General features: G+C 47.1%; 1 protein-coding gene across 1 annotated transcript in view; it reads right to left on the bottom strand.

Moving 5' to 3' along the window:
* LOC116235456 (uncharacterized) overlaps positions 1-2,919 on the bottom strand; it is a 57,854-nt gene extending 54,935 nt beyond the window's left edge. The window contains exons 1-2 of the mRNA XM_090147788.1: positions 2,898-2,919; positions 455-598 (exon numbers count right to left, since the gene is read on the bottom strand). Coding sequence (XP_090003914.1) covers positions 455-598; positions 2,898-2,919 — 166 coding nt within the window. The remainder of the gene's footprint in view (positions 1-454; positions 599-2,897) is intronic.
* Between the last annotated feature and the right edge of the window lie 18,181 nt (positions 2,920-21,100).

The raw sequence follows: 21,100 nt of genomic DNA, 5'->3' as shown, positions 1-21,100 counted from the left end.
ACCAATCACCGCGCGCCGCGGGAAGCCGGGCCAATGGGAGCGCCGGCCCGGCGCGCGGCTCTGCTCAGCGGGGTGCTGCAGCTGCGCAGTGTTGGCGGTGCTGCGCGTGGGGCGCTGCTGCGCGCGTTGCGCACCGGGAAAACTGCCAGGAGCTTCGCGCCGCGCCGTGGCGCCGCGTATCCGTTCGTCGTGTCGCGTGTCTGTACGTCGCGCCGCGGGATGCTTGCTGTTGGTCACTGCTTTTTCAGAGCTGCCATTGCTGTTTCCATAGTTCTCCCACTTTTCCCCATGACGCTGCCCTGGGATCATTAATTTGCTCGCTGCTGGTTTACATTAATGGCACAACTCCCCCCAGCCCCCGTAGATTACAGACTGACAACAAAGCAGCCTCGTGCTCTGTGATCCACGTGTGCACCGTCAGGCCCACGGCCATTTTGCTGTCTGAAGCTCTGACCTTCGCTGCCTGCAGCTGACACGGATCCCGACCGAACAGCAGAGACGTGAGCTCCCAGCAGGCAGCACACAGCTTTCTGTCCCTGCTCGCACTGCCCCACGACGGCACCGTTAGCGGTGCACCTCCTCAGCACTGCCAGGCAGCCTGAAAACACGTGCGGCAGCTCATAAAGTAACCGTGATTAGTTTTTAAATAATTAACTGACACCAATCCATTTTTTCCAGGAGGTAGAATTGTTTGCTTCCAGCCTAGTTTTCATGAGACTGAATGTGTACAAGTCTATGGGGCCGGATGGCGTGCATCCCAGGGCTCTGAAGGAGCTGGCTGAGGTGGTTGCCGAGCCGCTCTCTGTCATATTTGAGAAGTCGTGGCTGTCAGGTGAGGTCCCAGATTTCTGGAGGAAGGGTCACGTCACTGCCATTGACAGGAAAGGGAGCAAGGAGGACCCCAGGAACTACAGGCCGGTGAGTCTCACCTCTGTGCCTGGGAAGATCATGGAACAGATCATCCTGGATGACAGGCTTGATCACATGAAGAAAGGGTGTGTGATCCGTGACAGCCAGCACGGCTTCACCAGAGGAAGGTCATGCTTCCTCTGGTGGCCTTTTATGATGGAGTGACGGCATCGGTGGACAAGGGAAAGGCGACCGATGTCATTTACCTGGACTTGAGCAAGGCCTTTGACATGGTCCCCCACCATATCCTTATCTCCATAATGGAGGGATGTGGATTTGATGGGTGGACCACTCGATGGATAAGAAACTGGTTGAAAGGCTGCAGACAGAGGGTGGGCATCAATGGCTCCATGTCCAGGTGGAGGCTGGAAACGAGCGGCGTCCCCCAGGGATCTGTCTTGGGACTGGTGCTCTGTAACATCTTTATCAATGACATCGATGGCGGAATCGAGTGCACCCTCAACAAGTTTGCTGACGACACCAAGCTGAGTGGTGTGGTTGACACGGTGGAAGGAAGGGATGCCATTCAGAGGGACCTCGAGAGGCTAGAAAGGTGGGCCTGGGTGAACCTGATGAGGTTCAACACGGCAACGTGCAGAGTTTTGCACTTGGGACAGAGGAATCCCAGGCATCCCTACAGACTGGAAGGAGCGGTCCTTGAGAGCAGCCCTGTGGAGAAGGACCTGGGGGTCTTGATGGATGAAAAACTTAACATGAGCCAGCAGTGTGCCCTTGTGGCTCGGAAGGCAAATGAGATCCTGGGCTCCATCAGAAGAGGGGTGGCCAGCAGGGACAGGGAGGTGATTGTTCCCCTCTACTCTGCTCTTGTGAGGCCCCATCTGCAGCACTGCGTCCAAGTATGGAGCCCCCAGTACAAAAAAGACAGGGAGCTGTTAGAGGGGGTCCAGAGGAGGGCCACAAAGATGATCAGGGGACTGGAGCACCTCCCCTATGAGGACAGGCTGAAGGAGCTGGGCTTGTTCAGCCTGGAGAAAAGAAGGCTGCGGGGTGACCTCATTGCAGCCTTCAGTACCTAAAGGGAGCCTACAGAGGGGAGGGGGATCAGCTCTTTGAAAGAGTTGATAATTGCAGGATGAGGGAAAATGGTTTTAAGTTGAGGGAGGAGAGATTTAGGTTGGATGTCAAGGGGAAATTCTTTACAGAGAGAGTGGTGAGGTGCTGGAACAGCTGCCCAGAGAGGCTGTGGATGCCCTGTCCATCCCTGGAGGTGTTCAAGGCCGGATTGGATGGGGCCCTGGGCAGCCTGGTCTAGCATTAAATGAGGAGGTTGGTGGCCCTGCATGTGGCAGGGGGTTGGAGATTCATGATCCTTGAGGTCCCTTCCAACCCTGGCCATTCTGCAATTCTGTGATTTTCTGTACACACTGCTAACAGCATGCTTTATGGCTGAAAACAATACTGATAATATAGAGATATTCCAGAGAGATATAGAGATATTCCAGAGGAGAGTACAGAGATTTGGGCTTAATCCCTGCACACCAGCAGTTTTTCCCTAGCTGCAGGATGTTTCTAGCAGCTATTTCCCCTTTCTGTCCACCATTGATTTATATTCCTGGGGGGAAATAAAAAGAAAAAATAAAAACCTTTTCCAAAATGTACAATGTAATGAAATAAAGCTAATGATTCAGTTAGTGCTTTCGTTATGATTCAGTTAGTGCTTTCGTTTTGGCCTCCTGTTACCCTAATGCCAAGTCTGCAGGGAGGGGTGCAAAGCTGAAGCTCTGGGGTCCGTCAGAGCACCGCCCCAGCAGCACACAGCACTGCTCACAGCCCAGCTCTGCACACTGCTTCTGTGCCTCTCACATTTCTTTACTTCTTTGAATCAGCTTCTCTTTGTTTTATTTCTCCCTGCTCAGATCTCTAAAGGATACAGATTTGGATATTTTCTAATCACCTTTCCTACTTCCTCCTTCAAATTATTCATGCCTGATGCAGTTGCCACCCCAAACCCATTCATTGCCCCTCACCTGACCCTCGGGCTTCGCTCATCCTTGTTGGCTGTTGGTTCACACCCCCTGTCCTTTTACTGACCCGAGCTCGTAGCCTCAATCAGCTATGACTGCTTTCTCCACTTCTTACAGCCACTAGCTAATTCACACCCTGTTCTTTGACATCATCTCTCAAAAATTTTTCCTCCTAAACTGTATTGCTAAAATCATCCATACTTGCCCTATTTCTTTTGCCCCATTTCACGCAACTCTCTCTCAGTGTGAATCTTGGCCACACCATCTCTCCTCCTTCAGAACATCTGAAATGCAGCTGCAGAATCCCTGCTGTCTGGACAGTCTGACCACCAGCCTCACAGGGCTGCGTGTTCCAGCACGGCTGCTGGGGGAGAGCTGCAAGTAGGCAGAGGCAAAGGAAACGCCATGAAAAGCTCTCAGAACTTCTTCTGGAAAACAGAAGAAAAACTCTTTCTGTGAAATGAGCATTTTACTTCATTTTAAAAATCTTTTTTTAATTAAAGTCAGCCCAGTTTCTGAAAGAAAATACAAAACTATGTAATTGAATGAAATTATGAATGAACATTGAAATTAAATGTTAGCTTTTAAAAATATTCCTCAGCAAACTGTTTATTTAATTGAGCTTAACCCAAACACAACTCTTATTGTTGAGCAAAGCGCTGACATCCAAAAATGTCCATCCGGAGACCGACTCTATGAGGATGGCTGCTGTGGTTTTTGCCCTGAATGCACTCACATGAGAACCTATGGGAGTCAGGCACAGATGAGAGAACAGTGAATTCTCATCTTAAGGCATTCAAATTTCATTTGCAAGGAGAGGTTGACTGGAGAAGAAAGAGGCACAGTGTTTGGGTCTCCTCACTGCTGGGCTATTAGGAGCAGCTATAATAACTGTTTCTTAAGTGTTTGATCAAGGGGAACAACTATAGCAGATCCTCTCGCGGTACTTCCCCAAGGAACTGTTGATTTTAAACTAATTTGCAGTTCCTCTTCCACTTTTCATGCTGTTTAGCATGTATTATTACCGCGGCTGCCTGTCTGTGTTTATGTATGGGTCAGCGGAGGCGTTCTGTTATTGCACAGCCTGCAATAACCGTGGGCACCTCCAGGTGCCGGTTTGGCTGCAGGGCACTTGGCAGCACCCGCTGATTCCATCTCCTGCCACTCAGCCTCTGCTGGTGCTGCTCAGCCACGCTGGAAGCTGCAAAAGGAAGAATCTGATAGAGCCACTGCCTGGTAATTGTTGTGAGGCCATACACAGACCGGCAGGCTGACTCGGCGTGTCCCAGATGCAGTCTTTGCCTATCGTGTAGCTGTCTTCACCCGTCATTTTAGAAGGATGAAGCCGTCTGGAATAGGCTCTCATACACTGAAATCGTTTTTAGAATTTTTTTCATTCATGTCAACCATATTTAGCCTTCCAAACACTGCATCACTCCTCAAGTTTTATCTTCAGCCCTGGGCTGCCTAGAGAAGCATGTCAGCCTTCCTAAGCTTAACATAACACCTAAATAAAGCCTATGCATAAAAGAAATGCTTTTCTTTTTTTTCGTATTTGACTTAAGGGCTATTTTAGTCTGCTCTGCATTCTTCCTGATAAGCCATCTTTGTGTTTGCCCTAACCAACAGCACCAACAGCAACTGGAGCTTTTCGGGTGTTTCCCAGCTATTCCACGTGGTTGCCATTGACTGGAAGGCTGCTTCCTTTTTGCAGTGCTCTGACATTTCTGCAGGCCGAGGACAACTTACAGTAGGCTGTCCTTTAGAAAGCTCTGTGCAACTCTCACTTTTATCTTCGGTGGCACAGAAGCTTCCCAACAGCATTTTATTACATCTCTAGCCTGAAGCTATTAATTTATACTCCTAGCTACTCCTATATCATGCCTTATGAGCACTAGAATTATAAACGCTTTCGCTTTTTAATTACATGAGTCTCAATGGGAAAAATAAAATATTTCGACCCCCTGAAGATTGATGTAAAATATGCTTTTCCCTGCTACTTCTTTACAAGGCAAGTGTACTTCAGCGATTGCTCCATTAAACTTCCAAGAGGCAAAGAAAATCATTTTGCTGATATGCTCGCTTGATCATCACCGATACATCTCCAAGCACACGTGTTTACTATTACATCTGAAAATAAAATGTCCTTGAACATCATTGCGTGCGACAACTTTTTTGGCTGGGGACACACAGATGACAGTATTGCTTCATCACAGCTCACAGGCAGAGGAGCAGCAGCAGGATGAGCACAGCCCTGCAGCCCTGTGCTGCCAGCCCAACCTTCTGCCCTGCACTGCTGTGCCTGCAAGCATTTCGGCAAGTTCAGCTGTGGAGAAAACATGGATTCGGTATTCTTCTAAGCCATCACTGCTGAGCTGATAAGAATGACCTTTTTCTTGAAAGAACTCAAATTGCAGCTGATTCCTGATGGGTATCTGCATATTACTTTGCCTGTCAGTATTACGTTCCCGAGTTGTGGAAAGTGTGTGCATTTCTTAAACTATTCCTACTTTCCTACTTCTAAGTGATTTTGAACTCAGGTTGACCCACGAGCCAGTGTTTCATGGAGAAGCACACATAAATCAGCTGTGCATGTCACTGCAGGAGCCACGTCAGCCTTAAGGTCCCGCTTTTTGTTCTTCGTTCGCTTGAAGAAGAAAAAAATAGCCATAACCCAGAGTTTGGTTCTACATGGATTATCCCCAACAACACTACAAATATTTACAGCAGTGTTCACAATAAGCTGAAGAGAATTTTCCTTTGCGTGTGAAGGAACACTCCCTGCAGAACCACCTCATGTAAAATCACCGTCCCTCCTGCACACATTTTTAAGGATTATTGATATTCCTGTAAAAGAGACATAAATGGGAATATTAGAATAACTCAGCATCATTTAAGTTAAATGACATTTAAGAAAAAAAATCAGGACAGTTTTCTCTGAGTTATAGTTTGACATCCTTACAACAAGAAGAGACCTTTTAGCTCTATGAGAACCAATAACACAAACTTTCTCCTTTGGAATGTTTAAGTTTCAATGGAGAAAAAGTCTTGTTCGGAAGTAGCCCACTGGAAGCACTGTGGTTTGGGATTCCGTTGATCCCAAACAGATCAAATCTCTACTTAGATACTCTTTAACAAAAACATATTTTGACTTGAAAAAGAAATTCCACAAATATTTTCGGTCTTAATACAACAAGTCTAACAACTTTTCATGACCTGATATCTGTAATACAGAAAAATGCTGTGTGTGTATTATTCTCACATGTTCTCCTCCATCGGACCCATTACACTGAAACAGGAATGTGAGCAAAGGAAGATGCATCTCACTATGCACTGGGCTGTGACATCAGTGGGCTCGTGCAGCTCCTGCCTTCTGTACTTGGTTTTTGTAGAACGCCGTTTATTTATTTTATGATGTGCTTAGTTTTTATTAAAGTGATTTTTCCGTAAAGCTTTAAGCATAATAAACCAACCTCAATGAGCTTTTTTTGGCATTCATTGTGCACTTTGAAATAGCATTATCGTCTAGAGACTTTTATAACCTTTAAAATACTGTAGAAACAATTAAGCTTGCCTTTCTTAAAATGAAATCTTTTTTGTTCCATTCAGCTGCATGACTGCTGAGGTCTCAATTTCAAGACCACAAGTTTTGCTTTAAGCAATAATTAAAACTAAAACAACACAAAGGCACCTGCGCTCACTGACGGCTGCCTTTACCTCACTTGTTCCCTTTCTGTTTCTTCAGTGGTTTAAGGTTACATTGCAGGAATGGATGCAGCTGATCTGTAGCAGCACGGTGTGATCCACTCATGTCACTGAAAAGATGTCCCAAAGAGACCCATATGGGAGCAGATGTGGGAGCGTGCCTACCTGCGTCCCCCGAGCACTTCAGCTATGTCTGCACATGGCAACATGCTAGAGAAGCAAAATCTAAAACGTATTCTTTCAGTTCTGACCCAAACCTGAGAGTGAGATTCAGTACAACATCAGACGTAACAATCATCAAGGCTTATCATTACGAAATACCACACGACTAGGATTCAGCCCTGAATGACATCTAGATGTAAAACCTCCCGGTGCTCTGGGATGATTTGAGCAGCCTCGAGCTGGGCGGGCAGCCACAGCCCTGGCACAGGAGGATCGCGGCTCCAGGCCCGGCTGCTCCCACTGCAAGGCACAGGCTGTGAGAACACATTTGGCCAGCTGCTCAGTATTAATTCCTGAATTCAGCTGAGGCAAGATCCTCCTACTGGAAGCTGCAAGAGTGGGCAATATTTGTCCTGAAGGGATCTGACTGATGAGAACCAGCAGCAGTGCGGTGAGCAGTTGCCATGGGCTGCAGGGCATTGCTGAGGTCCAAGCACCCACCAACCACTTCTTTCCATAAGGCATTTTAATGTCCTGCCAGGTTAGCTCCTCAGCTGATACGTTGCCTACGAATAAGAAATTAAACTATTTTTCATTTACATGATGACAAGCCACCTAGCAATCTCCTTAGAGGAAGTCTACATGAACTAAGGAAATCGAGGTATTGAAGCTGCCAAAACCCAGACATGTTCCAAGGCAGATAATGAGGTGCATCCCATAGATCCATGTAGCAGAAAGCATTAATCCTCCCCAGCACTGCTTCAGAAGGGATCACCTCTCCATGTGAGGCCCAGCGCATTGCCCTGGCAGCTCCCAGCTGTTCACCACCCACATGCAGCCATGGTGCCCATCCTGCTGAGCTCACAGCCCTCACTCCAGGGACCTTCACCCTTTAGAGGGAAACACCATTGTAATGAGCACACTGCAATGAGATGAGGTAATGTATTTACCACTTCAGGAAGGAAGGTTTTCCTGTTTGTGTCTGAAGCACCGGAAACATCACCATTTGTGTACAGAACAATTATCTAGGGCATGTGCTGCAGGGAAGCTGAGCTGGAGGAAACCCGTGTGAACCAGAACCTGCTGCAGCACTTGCTCCTGCAAGCATGCTCCTGCAGCACCCTGCTCCTGCAGCACATGGGGTTGTGGAGCTTCTGACACAGACACACCAGTGGAACGGGCAGGAACTTGCTCCAATAGAGCAATCTCTAACCACAACAGAGAGATGCCAGTGAGTGGATTTGATGGGAACTGCATTCCTTGCAGGTTGGTTGGTGGCAGTGTACAGAACCCTGGCTCTGCTGGAACTCAACTTGCAGAGCTGCACAGGGCTGGGTGGTGAAGGGCTCTGAGCAAAGCTGGAGCCATGGAGCTGGCAGGGAATGTAATGCTGGGCAGGGAGCAGGGACTGGAAGGGCTGGGGAAGGAGTCAGCAGCAAACAAAGCTGAGTTTGTTGGGCATTTTCTTTTCAGCGTAAAAACAGAAGACGACGGGAAGAAATCACCATATTTACTGAAATCATGGTGGAATATAGCTCTATAAATGGAGGAGAAAATGCAGTCACTAAACGTAGAAGATGCAGGACATGCATTAGTCATGAGAAGATACCTCATCGAAGTCATGTATGTGTGAAATGAGCTTTGACAGAACTCACAAGGGAGGAAACAAGGGGATTAAAAACGTATCTAGAAAAGAAATGATAGAAGAATTCATACATGCCAGAGGAATACATGAAGGTGCTGTTCTGAAACCTGCAGGTGCAGCCAAACAAGAGACAACTATGGAAACATCAGAAAAAACACTGTTAATCCTGGCCTTGAACACACTGTGTATTTAAATGAAAAATTAAGATAAAACAAATAAGCAAACAATTATTATAAGCAAATGCCTATAACGACATACTTCAACAATGTAAGGTTTTCAGGTATGCAATAGGAGCAGTGAGTGAACTGGGTAGGTAAGGTGGCTGCATGTTGAGGAAACTCCACTTTTTATATTTTACTCTCAGCATCAAAAAAATCCAACTGTTCTTCTAACAAAGTGGGGAGAGAGCTTCTGAAGAGAGCTCCGGGCTGGCCAGCAAGGAGATGGGTGCTTAGGAGACAGGAATGAGCTATGCAGGAAAGAGGAGAAACAATCAAACAGTGAGTGATGGCAACAGAAGTGCTGGAAGCGTTATGAAGTGAGAGGATGCACTGAGGACGCTAAAGCAGCAAGCTGAGTTAACTTGGAAGAACAACACTGGGGAAGCCTCTTCATGTTGCTGGGGGAAGAGGGAAAGGTGGCCTTAGCACCGAGCTGATGGGAGAGAAGTTACAAAATGCCACAGTTTGTTTCAAAACTGACAACAGTTGCTCCAAAGATGATAATCATCCTGGATGTAGGAGCAAGGACAGAGGAACAGCAGCAATAAAATGGACTGCATTTAGACAAGTGAGAATCAAGAGGGCACGTCCATGGCCAGGAAGCTGGGCACATCCCTGTTCAGAATGCCAGCAGAACTGGTCTGTAAATAATGTCTCCAAGACCTCCATAAGCAGGGGGGCTCGAGGACACTTCACAATGCATCCACCACATTTCTCAGGCCAGGTGTTCTTGGAGAGAGAGGAATGCCAGCAGTGCTGGCCAAGGCACCAGGATGGTGTTAGCAGGAGTGCAGCATGCTGGCCTTACAGCTTCTCTTCCAAAGATTCCAGCTGGAATAGATCCATAGAAAAACAGCAAAGATGACCATAAAACAGAGCCTTGTTAGCCCCATGAGATAAAGAGGTACAGAAATGTGACAGCTGCTTCAGGGATCCCGCAGCAAGACCCAGCACAGCCTGCAGGCTGCTGCACAGCACTGAGCCCAGCAGGACCTACCAGTGGGCAGCCCACGGACTTCTGCATGTTTTCTTCACATTCTGGGATGAAGCTCTAGAATTGAGCTTCATCCCAGAAGCTCACAGCAAGACCCACCTGACTACAAAGAGGAACCCACAGTTTACAGGAGATGCTCTCTGCAGCCATGTGAGGTGGTTTCACAAGCAAACCAAGGATTTTTCCCCTGAATGGTGACTGCATGAGAGCACCTCACCCAAACAGCTCCACCAATATCACTGCTGTAACAGCATTCCTAAAACCAAATGGCTATTGGCTGCGATTCCAGAGCTGCAGCTCTGGAATTTTGCTTACAGACTTCCCATTTCCATAGCAGTCTCAGTCCCACATCAGTGCTGATGAGCAGCAGCCGCGTGGTGCTTTATATGCCACACTGGGAACAGGCAAGCAGGGCATCCATGTGGTCATGCACAGACAAGAAATTTGCTCCCTGGAACACTGTGCTACAATAAGGCTTTCCAGGAAAGTTACCTTCTGTTCAGGAAACAGACTGAAGAGGAGCTGTATAAAACATGCTGGCCAACCCATTGGCACACGGAGCAGCTGCCCTTCCCCAGCCCCACAGACACAGCAGCCCTCCCAGCAGCTGGCAGGCTACCTCACCCCTGTGCACAGACACGACGTGCAACTAATAGACACATTGTACTACAGCGTGCAGAACACAATTTTTATAGCAAAAATAGCAAAGAAACCGTGGCTTATCTAACACCCTGCGTTGTATTTAATGCTAGGAAGATATCTTCCAGTGAACTATTCTTTACATAACCCTCATAAATCAGTCTTTCTGCTATGTTTCCTTCTAGAAGATTCATTGGTGTGGAGCTGGGGCCAAACCCCACTGCAGCCAGCGGCAATCGTGCTGCTGGGTCCTTTGCATTGCAGCAGTATAGTTCGGGTGCATTTCCTTTTATTTCCACTGGCAGACACGTCTGCTTTAAGGTAACATAAAAACATACACTGCCAGAAAGCACACTGATTATGGAGCAGCAGCCATTATCTCCAAACAAAGGCCACAACAACCCAAACCTGTGCCATCTCTCCCTTGCTGCTGCCAGACTGCCTGCAGCTTCCAAAGGCAAAGTAGGCACAGCCAAAGCATCTGCTGCTCTCAGAGGCACCAGCACACCTAGAGCTGCAATGGGGCAACGCGCCGCTCAGGGCAAAGTGCTGCGTTAAATCCAGCCCGGGTTGCCTTGTGGTTTTATGGTGTCTGCAGCTACAAATGATAATGGTGATTTGTCTGAGAAGCAGAAGGTGCAGGGAAAAAAAAGGAGAAATCAACATTCCTTCCCAGCCCTGATTTGTTGCCCTCCACTATAGCTACAGCTAAAGGAGAACTGGGCCATGAAGTGCAATAGAAAACAGCATTTGTTGCATCTGCTGTTTCACTTGTGTCTCTAGAATTGCACTGCAAACACGGGATTCTCTGCCTTGGTTTGATAAGACCCATAAACACAATTACTGCATGTTGTCCCTTCTTCCAGTACTTTTTCCAATGTTGCCTAGCTTATGAGATACTGAATTAATACGGCTGGAAATAGAAGACAGAATTTGTCAAAAACATTCACAGTGCAAGTGCAAAAAGATCTGAGGTTTTAAAAAAGGGAATTCCTGCAGATATTCAAACTGTTAAATGCAGACAACTTCATATTAAACCCCAAAACTGAACAACAACCAAGTCACATTTCTGATTCAGTATGGTTTGAGATAGGCAGCCTTATCCTGGTTTGATGGCTAATTACATTCTCCAAACAGCCTAATAAAACAAAGCGTGCCACCAAACGGGGTCTCTAATTAGCAAGCAGTCATTTGGCTTCCAATGCTCCCTTCAACAAAAACAAAAAAAGAAAATCTAGCAATGCTGGAACAAAGAGGAAAATTGTATTGAACTGTAAAGCTATTCTACCTGCTTTTCTGCAGTAAAGAAAAAAACGAGGAAAAAAAGAGGAACGCTCATGTCCTTTCTATCTCCAGAGAGCAGCTGGCATCCTAGCACTTCAGGTGCCACATTGCATGATGTGCAATGACATGAAACCAATTTATGTCACCTAAATGACTTTCCATTGACAGTGTGTATCAGCAAGCACATATTTATAGCTGGGACAAGCACATTCAGACTAATTAGCAGCTTTCTCCCCAAATGAAAAAGCAGCAGCGTTTCAGACAGTCTGTGTTACTGTGAGCTTGTGGGAAGACAGATTTTAACAGCACTATGAGAACAAAAGAGCTGCCTAAAAGAAATGATAGGACTTGCATATGGAGTTAATTTGCTTTCGAGCGAGTTTAAGAGTTACAAAGATGCATCACTCATTGCTTCTCATGCAACAAACAACTGGGTCAGGCAAGGATCTGTGCTATAAAGTAACTGCATTATGGCTGGTGGTGCTTCAACCAGTATTTCTCCGGTTTAGCCTTTTAATCTACAGTTCCCACCCTTCTCGTTTCAGCCAATGATATCACGGTGAATAATTTTGATCTGTTTATTAATTCTTGGAACCAACAAACTACTCTCAAAGTGATAGAAAAGACCTCACCAATGGCTCTAGGCATTGAGTACCCTATAGGCACACCCCCAGTTGTGATAGAAGCTGACAAATGGAGCTTGGAGGGAGTTTTCAGCCAAAATACAGCACAAGTCTAATGTAAAGGAGGTGACAGATGGTGAGCTTCCTATTCTAATTTGTTGAAAATTATGAAAAATTAGAAGTGCTACAAGCTAAGCAAACCAGTGCTAAAAACAGGGGGGGGGGGGGGGGAGGAGGGAGAAGAGGAATAGTTAGAACATTTGAATTAGATGCATTAAAATGCAATTGCTATTTTTTGGAAACAACAGATTCCTTATCCCTAAGGCAGCTCTGTTCCCCCCCCCCCCCACTGAGGGCTGCTCCAGGAGCGAGGCACTCACCTGCTGGGGTGTGAAACAAAGTGGTGAGCAGTAAAGGAGAACAAGGACTGGGCCTCTGAAAATGGCCAGATTGCGATGGCTCCTGTAAGCTGTCAGCGCTGCCACAGGGCTGCCAGGCAGATCTGCACACCAGCACCCAGCCCATGGCCTCCATACACTGGCATCCAGAGCTGGGATGGGCTCCCTGCGAGGACACCCAGCCTGCAGACTGCCCACACTGCTGGAGAGGCACACACTGCACAGCAGTTCGGAGCTGCTCAACAGCAACAGAACGATGCAGCAAATGAAGTTTCTTTTGGGATTTGGCTTTACCTTCCTGTTTGGTTTACAGATATCTGCCTACACAGAACAGGTCAGACCACCAGGTCTCAGCTCTGAGTGAGAAGTCCCTTGCAAAGCCACGTTATTGCAAGGCACAGAGCCGAGGGGCTGAGAAGCGAGCAGCTGGCACTGAGGGGCTCAGTACTGTCAGAGCTGCAACCTCAATGAGTCTCCAAACTACACTGTTCATTATTGCCTTTCTGTGCTCGCCGCTTGCGTTGCCTGGCAATTATAGGCTGTGTCTCATCACCAGAACCAGGCAGCAGCAGCCTGCCATTGCCGTGCCAGCCCCGTGCAGCAGCACCTGAGAGCCCTGCTGGTCCTGTGCCAGGCAGGCTGGACACCAACAGCCACTCCATACCTTCACACAACACCAAACCATCCATCTCTTCTCTTTCCCTCCTTGCCAGCTTTGGTAAAGCAGTTTATAGAATAATAGGAGATGCTAAACACCATATTCTGCTGTTTAACACATTGCACCTGCTTTTGTTTTTAAATGCAAAAGATGATAAATCCTGATCCTTATTTTTTGAAAACTCCTCCAAGGAATAAATGTGAAGAAGTGTTTCTAATCACCCCAGCCTCCCCACTGCATGCTGCCCAGTGCCCACCCAGCCCAGCGCACCGGGACGAAGCACCCACAACACCCCCTTTCTTGGGTTCTGTTCTGTAGAAGAAAAAGTTTTTTTTTTTTCTTAGAACAAAGAGGAAAAACTCTCAATGGCAAGATTTTTTTTTTTTTTTTGCGCTGCAGATTTGTTGCAGTGTAGGTGAGTGCCAAGTGATTCAAAAATTGTGAAGAATTCCAGCACACATCATAGTAACTGCAGCTCTCTCTGAACAGAGAACAGCTCATAGGTCAGCAAGCACAGAGCAGCCATGCTGCTCAGTATATTTACATGTACCACACGTTTTTGCACAGGAACTTCTCCAAAACAAATCTCAGCTTGAACTGAAATCTCTATTTCACTTCTACGTGAATATTTCATAGTGCTTAACCAAAGCCCCAAAAGATAAGAAAGGGAAGCAAATAGGCAGAATCCATTTCTCGTGTGATGAGGCCGGAATGGTGCATCACAGCTTTTGTCCTGGAGCCGTCCAGTGCTACCAGTGAATTCTAGGGGTCAGGAACATAACCATAAATCCTTTGTTTCAATAACTGCCCTTCTAACTCTTCAGTCAGGATGTTGAAAGAAACACAAATCGCTGTTCTGCAGCCCAGGCCTGGGGAAGCTGCCGGAGAAGCGTGTGCTCCGTTGTGGTGTTCGGGAGCACTTCTGCGTTAGGTGGCAGTGGGGCCTGGACAACAACTGCCCGGCCCTGGCGTGTGGATATTTGATCATTTTCTGCTTGGAAAGACAAGCAAAACAACGTTCCCTTCCAACATTCAATTAAGAGAGCTGTACGGTGTCAAAGAATTTAGTGGGACCAGTTACTGCTTCTTTGTGCATAATTCCAAATTTGCTGCTCTAATGAGCCCTTCTCTATTTCCTCAGCAATTGCTGCTCATCTTGGTGAAAATGACTTGGCCTGACTGACCCCGTTAAGCCTCAGAAATTAACTGAGATCTGAAAATGCTTGAGTACACATTCGTAGCTTTACATACTGTTCTGATCAGCATTGTTAGTTAAATAAACCTGGTGGAAAGCCGATAAACTTAGAGCTATGACACAGAAGCAATTAATGGGGGCTGAGAATAACTGGTGCTCCTGAGATAAGGCCTGAAAGAAGGGATAGAAAAAATTAACAGAAAGCTAACTACTTGGAACCATCCAGCTCTATTCTGGGTGGAATATGGAGCTTCCTGAACAGTGCCAGAGCACAGGACGCCCTACAGGAGGAGCTGCAGCAGAAAACCAAGCTTACCCTGCAATGGTACAGCATGGCAGCAGCAAACAGGTTGCCTGGAGCACTCAGCTCTACCCTACCACATCCTTGTCAACAGATGCTGGCAGCAGAACTGCTGTCCCATCTCCACCTTCCACTGAGCAGCTGGTCAGCAGGAAGAAAATCAAAGTTACACTCACCAAAGAATGGTCTGGTAGGGTAGCCATCGGGATTGGCCTGCTTGTGACAAAATAAGGCAGGAGAAGTTGGAGCTGGGGGAGACATTTGGACAAGCTTTTGGATTCAAAGCCTTTGTTCTGGTCTCCAACAACCAAATCATGCTTCCAGGAATGGATTTTGATGGTTATTTTTTAAGTAATGTATTTGAACCAAAAGATCTCTTAATATAGATGAAAAGTAGTAGAGGCATTCAAGAAGTTATCTGGAGGAAAACACAAGAATCAAATTTCGTAGTACTGATTTTGAAGCTATAAAGTGAAAACTGACCACTGAATATTCTCTTGCACATCATAACTAGATAAAGAACACAAACACCAGGAAAATATCTAGCAATTACCTTTAGGGCTGGACTGAGAGTAATAGAAGCCACAGTGATCTCACAGTAACACCACATAGAACCTGAGTAGTGGCTGGGGCAGAATTACACAACCAGATCTGAGGAGATGGTGAAACCAGGGGAGAGCGGCTGGGATGGCAGCGGGTCCAGCAGAGCCCACCTGTCTGCTTTTCTTCTCCATGGTCTGTGCACAGCCTCACTGCCTGGAGCAGGAATTGCCCACCCCAACCCCTGCTCACTCAGAAATTGCCTTGCCAGTAGCTCTCTTCCATTTCAGACAAGGTTAGTTATGAAAACAGACTTTCAGACTGCCGTGCCCTGGTTGTACAGAGCCCAAACGGCACAGAACTGCTGTCGTGGTCAAGTGCCCGTGCACCCAACACAGCTCCACTCCCCCCATCAGCCCCAGCACTGTGCTTGCTGCCCCATCTCCTCCCGCACACACAGCACAGAGCTGTGGCACACAGTGCCCAAGACGCGCTGTCTCGCTGTGCCGGCAGCTGAGCCCACACCCACTGCAGCACAGTGCTGCTCTGCGGGCACTGCGACCTGGCAGGGCTGCCGTCCCCTCTCCTCATGGCTTCTCACTGCTGTAACCGGTATCGTTACAGATCTATTTTTACTCCAATCCCCGATGAGCCGATGCAGGTCTATAAAGACTGATTTGAAATTCTGTAGCTCAGCAGGAGCATCACAGGCAGGAGAAAACAGGCTGCGAGGGTGTGTGTTTCTTGGCCACGTTCTCTGCTGCTGTCAGTATTTACAGGCAGGCTGGGAAGCCACATCTTTTTCCTCTAACAGCTTTCTCCAGGCTGATCCACTATCTAATGCAGAAAGCACATCTCTGAGTTGCCACTTGCAGACGTTTGACAGCCTTCAAGAAACTGATGCAGTGCCACAGAGCCAAGATCCCCCAGAAAGCCGTGCTGAGAAAGCTACAGACAGCCACATCGACCTGAATTTTTAAAGAAAGAAAAACAACGCCATGGAAAAAAGCTTCTGAAGGAGGGAGATGAGAAGGGGTCAAAGTTTACAACCAACAGTGACATCCATCCCAGGAGAAGGAGGAAGTATTGAAGCAGATGCTCTGACCAGAGATGCCACATGGGAGGGCCTGGCATGCGGAGCCAGCATTGCAGGGAAGCGCAGCGCCCTGCCAGAGGGGAGAGGGGCAGAGGAGTTGCCTTCCTGCATGGGGCCGACTGAGAAGGAGGTGCTGGGGCTTCACAGGAACGCCTGTCCACGTCCCACTGTCACCTCTGGTTTCTGTTTTTTTCTGAGAACAAAACCAATGCAGTCACCCAAACACACTCTGCAGGACTCTGGGATCATGAAACAGGATCCCTGACAACGGATACTGCATTAAAATCAAAAGCTATTTTGGCACATGCAGTTTGTATTTCTGCTCTGTCTCATGTATTCTTAAATAAAATAGCACTGGTTTAAATAATTTAGCCTTCGTAAACTGCCAGCCTGATTAAAAACACCACAAACAGTCGCATACAGCTCTCTGAGAGACATCAGCAGCTGTCTCTTCAATATATAGTAGGACTGAGATTCCTACACACAGATCTACAAGTTTAGGCTTCAAGTCAAATAGAAAAACAAGGAGGAGAGGGCTGGTAATGACAAAAATATGCGTTTTGTAATATTTTGATCATTCAAAATTTGGAAGACACGTGAAACTCATTAATGGGAGTGCTCTGTTTTGGAACAAATTGCAGTGGCCACGCACCCCTCTGCAAACAAAGAAGAAAAAAGCATTGCCAGGAACTGCGAGCTTTGCCTCATCTTTCCCATCTGCAAACTGCACAAATGCTGTGATAGAGGCACAGCTCTCTGGGCTAAACTCGAGAAGCAAAACCTCGAGCCAACTTCAGCACTATCACAGCAGAAACCCATCCGTGTGCTAAGAGCCAGGCCCAGCCCCCAGGCCGCGTGTGCCTACAGATACAACAGAGCAGGGCGGTCCAAACGCGACCTCCCACCTTTCGTTCGAGGTTGTTCTGCACAAAATGTGTTAAACAACCAGAAAGGAACACCATGAAAAAAAGCAGCAAGGAAAACTTTTAGAAAAGCTGCACTTCTGATTAATACTCAAATGCAAAACCCAGCGAGACAAAAATGCTACACTGGTTTTTGTTAATTTATTGGTTACCATATTCTGGATCACCTAGCACTGTGTGATAGGGGACGCATATGAATTCAGTTTCTGCTGCATGGCACGCAAACTAGAGAATGTGCATCTATCTAGTTATGCATATGGAGCAGTGATTTCTGATTTATTATGCAGACCTCCTAGATGGCTGCCAAGTCACCAGAAACATAGTATATATTATATGGGTGCAATCTGAACAAAGAACCTATAAACATTCACATTATGCAAACCTTATTCATCCATGCAGCATGCCTTCTTAAAAAAAAAAATAATAATCAAACCCCTTCCTTTTTTCTATCCAAGGAAGACAGCACCAGCAGAAACAATAAATCACATTGCTGCCTCGTGCAGAGGAAACCACTGCAGGCTGCCATGGCTGCAAAGAAGGCTTCCTTCATCACACGACCTCTTGAGCCACTTCCAAAGTCAAATCCTGGCTGATTAACGAACATAATCACGTAAGCTGATTTTAACACCTCAAAAGCAACAAAAAGCAAGGGTTTGATAAGATGCAATAAGTGTGATCTTGATTTTAGTTTGTATTTTATAGTGGAAAAACTGATTATCATGTCAAACATTCAGACACCGTGCAAATATATTTCTAAAAAATCAAATGCACAAAGGGGCGAACTATTCCTCAGGAGATGAATCCCACAGTGGAAGGAAGACCCGAGGAGCCAATGACAGCATCTGATGGGTGCCATCAAACTAGGATTCTGGGTTGTCAGTTAGTGAACAAGGAGGGAAAAAAAACAACGGCCCAGTATGGAAACCATGGGAACAGTTACCACCTTTGCTACTGCTGAGTTCATGGGAAAGGATTCAGACATCCTAAAATGATTGCAATGTCCTGTTGGATGAAGCTTTCTGCTTCATTACTGGTATCTAAATCAAGAAATAACATCAAAAATTCAAGCTACATTGAAGCAGAATCAGTCCCAATCTAAAGTTGTTCAGCAAATAAAGAAACTCCATTAGAAAAAACACTAGAAATATTTTTGTTCCAGCACATTCAGATCCAATTTAGACCAATTCTTAAACTGAAGACGTCTTACAGCAAAAAAAATATATATACATTTTTAGCACTTCCCAAATGAAGCTTCATTTTGAAAATATGAAACAGAATGCTTCCCATTGCTTCCCCTGTGCCCTCCTCGCCCCACACACACCACAGGCTGCCAGCAGCTCTGCAGGGACAGGCCCTGCCCGACCGCTGCTTTGAAAGAGAAGTCAAAAGGAGAACCTCTCGCACCACATCCTCCTGCCGCCCCAAACCCGGCCCAGTGACCCCAGCATCGCCCACCTGCGTGCTGCACCGGGTTTTGGTTTTGAATGGAGCTGCTGTGCCAGCGAGGGGCCAAGACACTGCCACAGCTGGGACAGCGTGTGGGCATGGACAGGGCACTGACAGCTGCCAGGATGACTGAGCAGCACGTTACAGAGCCCTGGGCACCCATGCTGTGTCTGAACTGGAGGCCCTCGCCCACACACCTCTCTCACACGGCACACTGCCCCACTTACACAGCAATCGCCCTTCTCCAGTGAACACTCATTTCCTTCCTACCCCTTGTTTCGCTCCCTTCCAGCCAGCTCCAAGCATCACCTTCCTAATTAGGGAAAAAATCCTCAAGACGCAGCAGCGAGATGGTGATAGGCAAGATGATGGCAAACAGGTGCCCACAGCAAGGGCTGCGGGGCCATAGGGCGGCCAAACTCCTTGGGACCCACGCTGACCCACCTCACACAGCTGTTCCTCTGCTCTGCAAGGAGGTGAGCACTCCTTTTGGCCATGAGAGCCGGGTGCGCAGCAGGCCCCACACCCAGGGATGGCGGTGCTGGTGGGACACAGCCCCACTGGGGCCTTGGGCAGCCACAGGGCCCGGCCACACACAGCCACCCCATGGGGAGAACGCTGCTGAGGGGAGAGCCTGAGCTGGAGCTGAAAAGGGCAGGGGTGGCTTGGAACGCTCTTAGCACCAGTATGATAAAGGAGAGGATCTCCGCGCTCGCCAGCCCCCTCTCACCTCCCTCATTTGCATTTCCCGATGCCAGCTCACTGATACAATATGGAACAGTTTGACCAAGCGATGGATCTGCAGGTTTCTATGGTGATCAGCACATAAATTGCCTGCCCAGCCGCGTGCAAAAGGAGCCATCCGTTTTGGAAACAGCAAGCACTGCACAGAGCAGCAGGACCAGCAAGCAGCCCAGCACAGCAGAGTGCTGCAGAATCGTGGACATGCAGCTAGCCACAGTGTGGGAAAGGATAAATAACTGTACAAAGCAATACTAACTACCTCTACAGAATTACACTACAAAGCCTCATTTCACAACACTTACACACAGAAAATGCAATAAGATACCAGTAAATATTTGAAATCCTGATTAAGCGACACCTGAAAGCTCTGCAGAGAGCACAACACTGGGGTTATAACACAGCTGCTGGGCACAGCTGGGGGACCTGACGTGCCTACGGAAGGTACTGAGCGCTCGGCAGCTCAGAGGGAAGCCCTTGCAGAAACAGCAGGGCTGCCACTGGGATTCTGGAGGAAGCTTGGAAATAGAAAGTGCAACAGGAACTTAGATTTCTGCTTTGTGCTTTTCTTGAAGATGGTGCCTGGAAAATATTCACCACCTACCACAACACAAAAAACAAAGCTCCACAGAGCCAGAAGACAGGGTGCTGCCCCTTGCCGTGCTGCACTGGGAGCATTTCTCACATTTTGTAGGAGAATTTTTCAGAGCAGTAAGTAAGTGGCAAACGAGGATCTTGTACTACAACATTTGATAGGGAAGTTTTAAAAGGACTTCAAAATTCTGCTGATATGAGATTATCATCACTGTTAAGAGAAGGAAACACATGACAGAAAATGTTGTTAAGGAATCTGAAGCCAATGAAAGGTGCCCTGGAGACATGCTGAAATTCCTGCATTGAAGCTTGTGCTTTCTTTAACTTCACAAAGAACATGGGTCTGAGATTCTGCCAATCTCTTTAATTAAATAAACGCCCTAAAAATAAAGAGAACAGTTGGAGTGGAGCAGAAAGGGCTGGTTTATGCTGGTTTCTTCATTTCCTTCAGTTTTTGTCCTGGCGTTAATCCCAGAACAAATATGTTCAAGAAAAGTAAGTTATGGTCAAATATATATGATCAGCATAAACACTAACAATATGCCATAAATAGGAACTTCTTTCAGAGCTTGAATCATCCATACCCTGAGCCCCTCCACTGGCTCCTCACCAGGCAGCCAGCAGATTAACAGTTCTATCAAAAATCAACGTAAAACCTCAGGATGGGCATTTTATTCGTAGCACTCAGAGTCAGCATCCAAATGCTGTACAGAAAGCTTTTATGGTCTACCAAGTAGTTTTACCAGTGGATAGAAATCCACACCTCGTTTTCCTCCTGAAATAGCCAGTTTGGTACCAGCAGAGAAAACAGTGGGGCCCATGAACACAGCCCTGCGGTGGGCAGAGTGCAGGGCTGCCCCACGGCAGGTGGACACTGCAGCCCGGATCCAGCAGGGCACAGTGGGTAACACTGCTGCTCCGTGCAGAACGCCTGCATTGTGATCAGGCACACAAGAAAGCACTTTGAAATAAGCACATTCGGCATAGTAATCAATGATTTCAGATGAATACATCTGTATGTGTTTTTCCTAACATATCAGA

Source organism: Phasianus colchicus, chromosome 10 (assembly GCF_987193195.1).
Source record: "Phasianus colchicus chromosome 10, bPhaCol1.hap1.1, whole genome shotgun sequence".
In the NCBI taxonomy this organism is placed as follows: domain Eukaryota; kingdom Metazoa; phylum Chordata; class Aves; order Galliformes; family Phasianidae; genus Phasianus; species Phasianus colchicus.
Note: the sequence above shows the minus strand (reverse complement) of the source record. Positions and strands in the feature narration are given on the sequence as shown.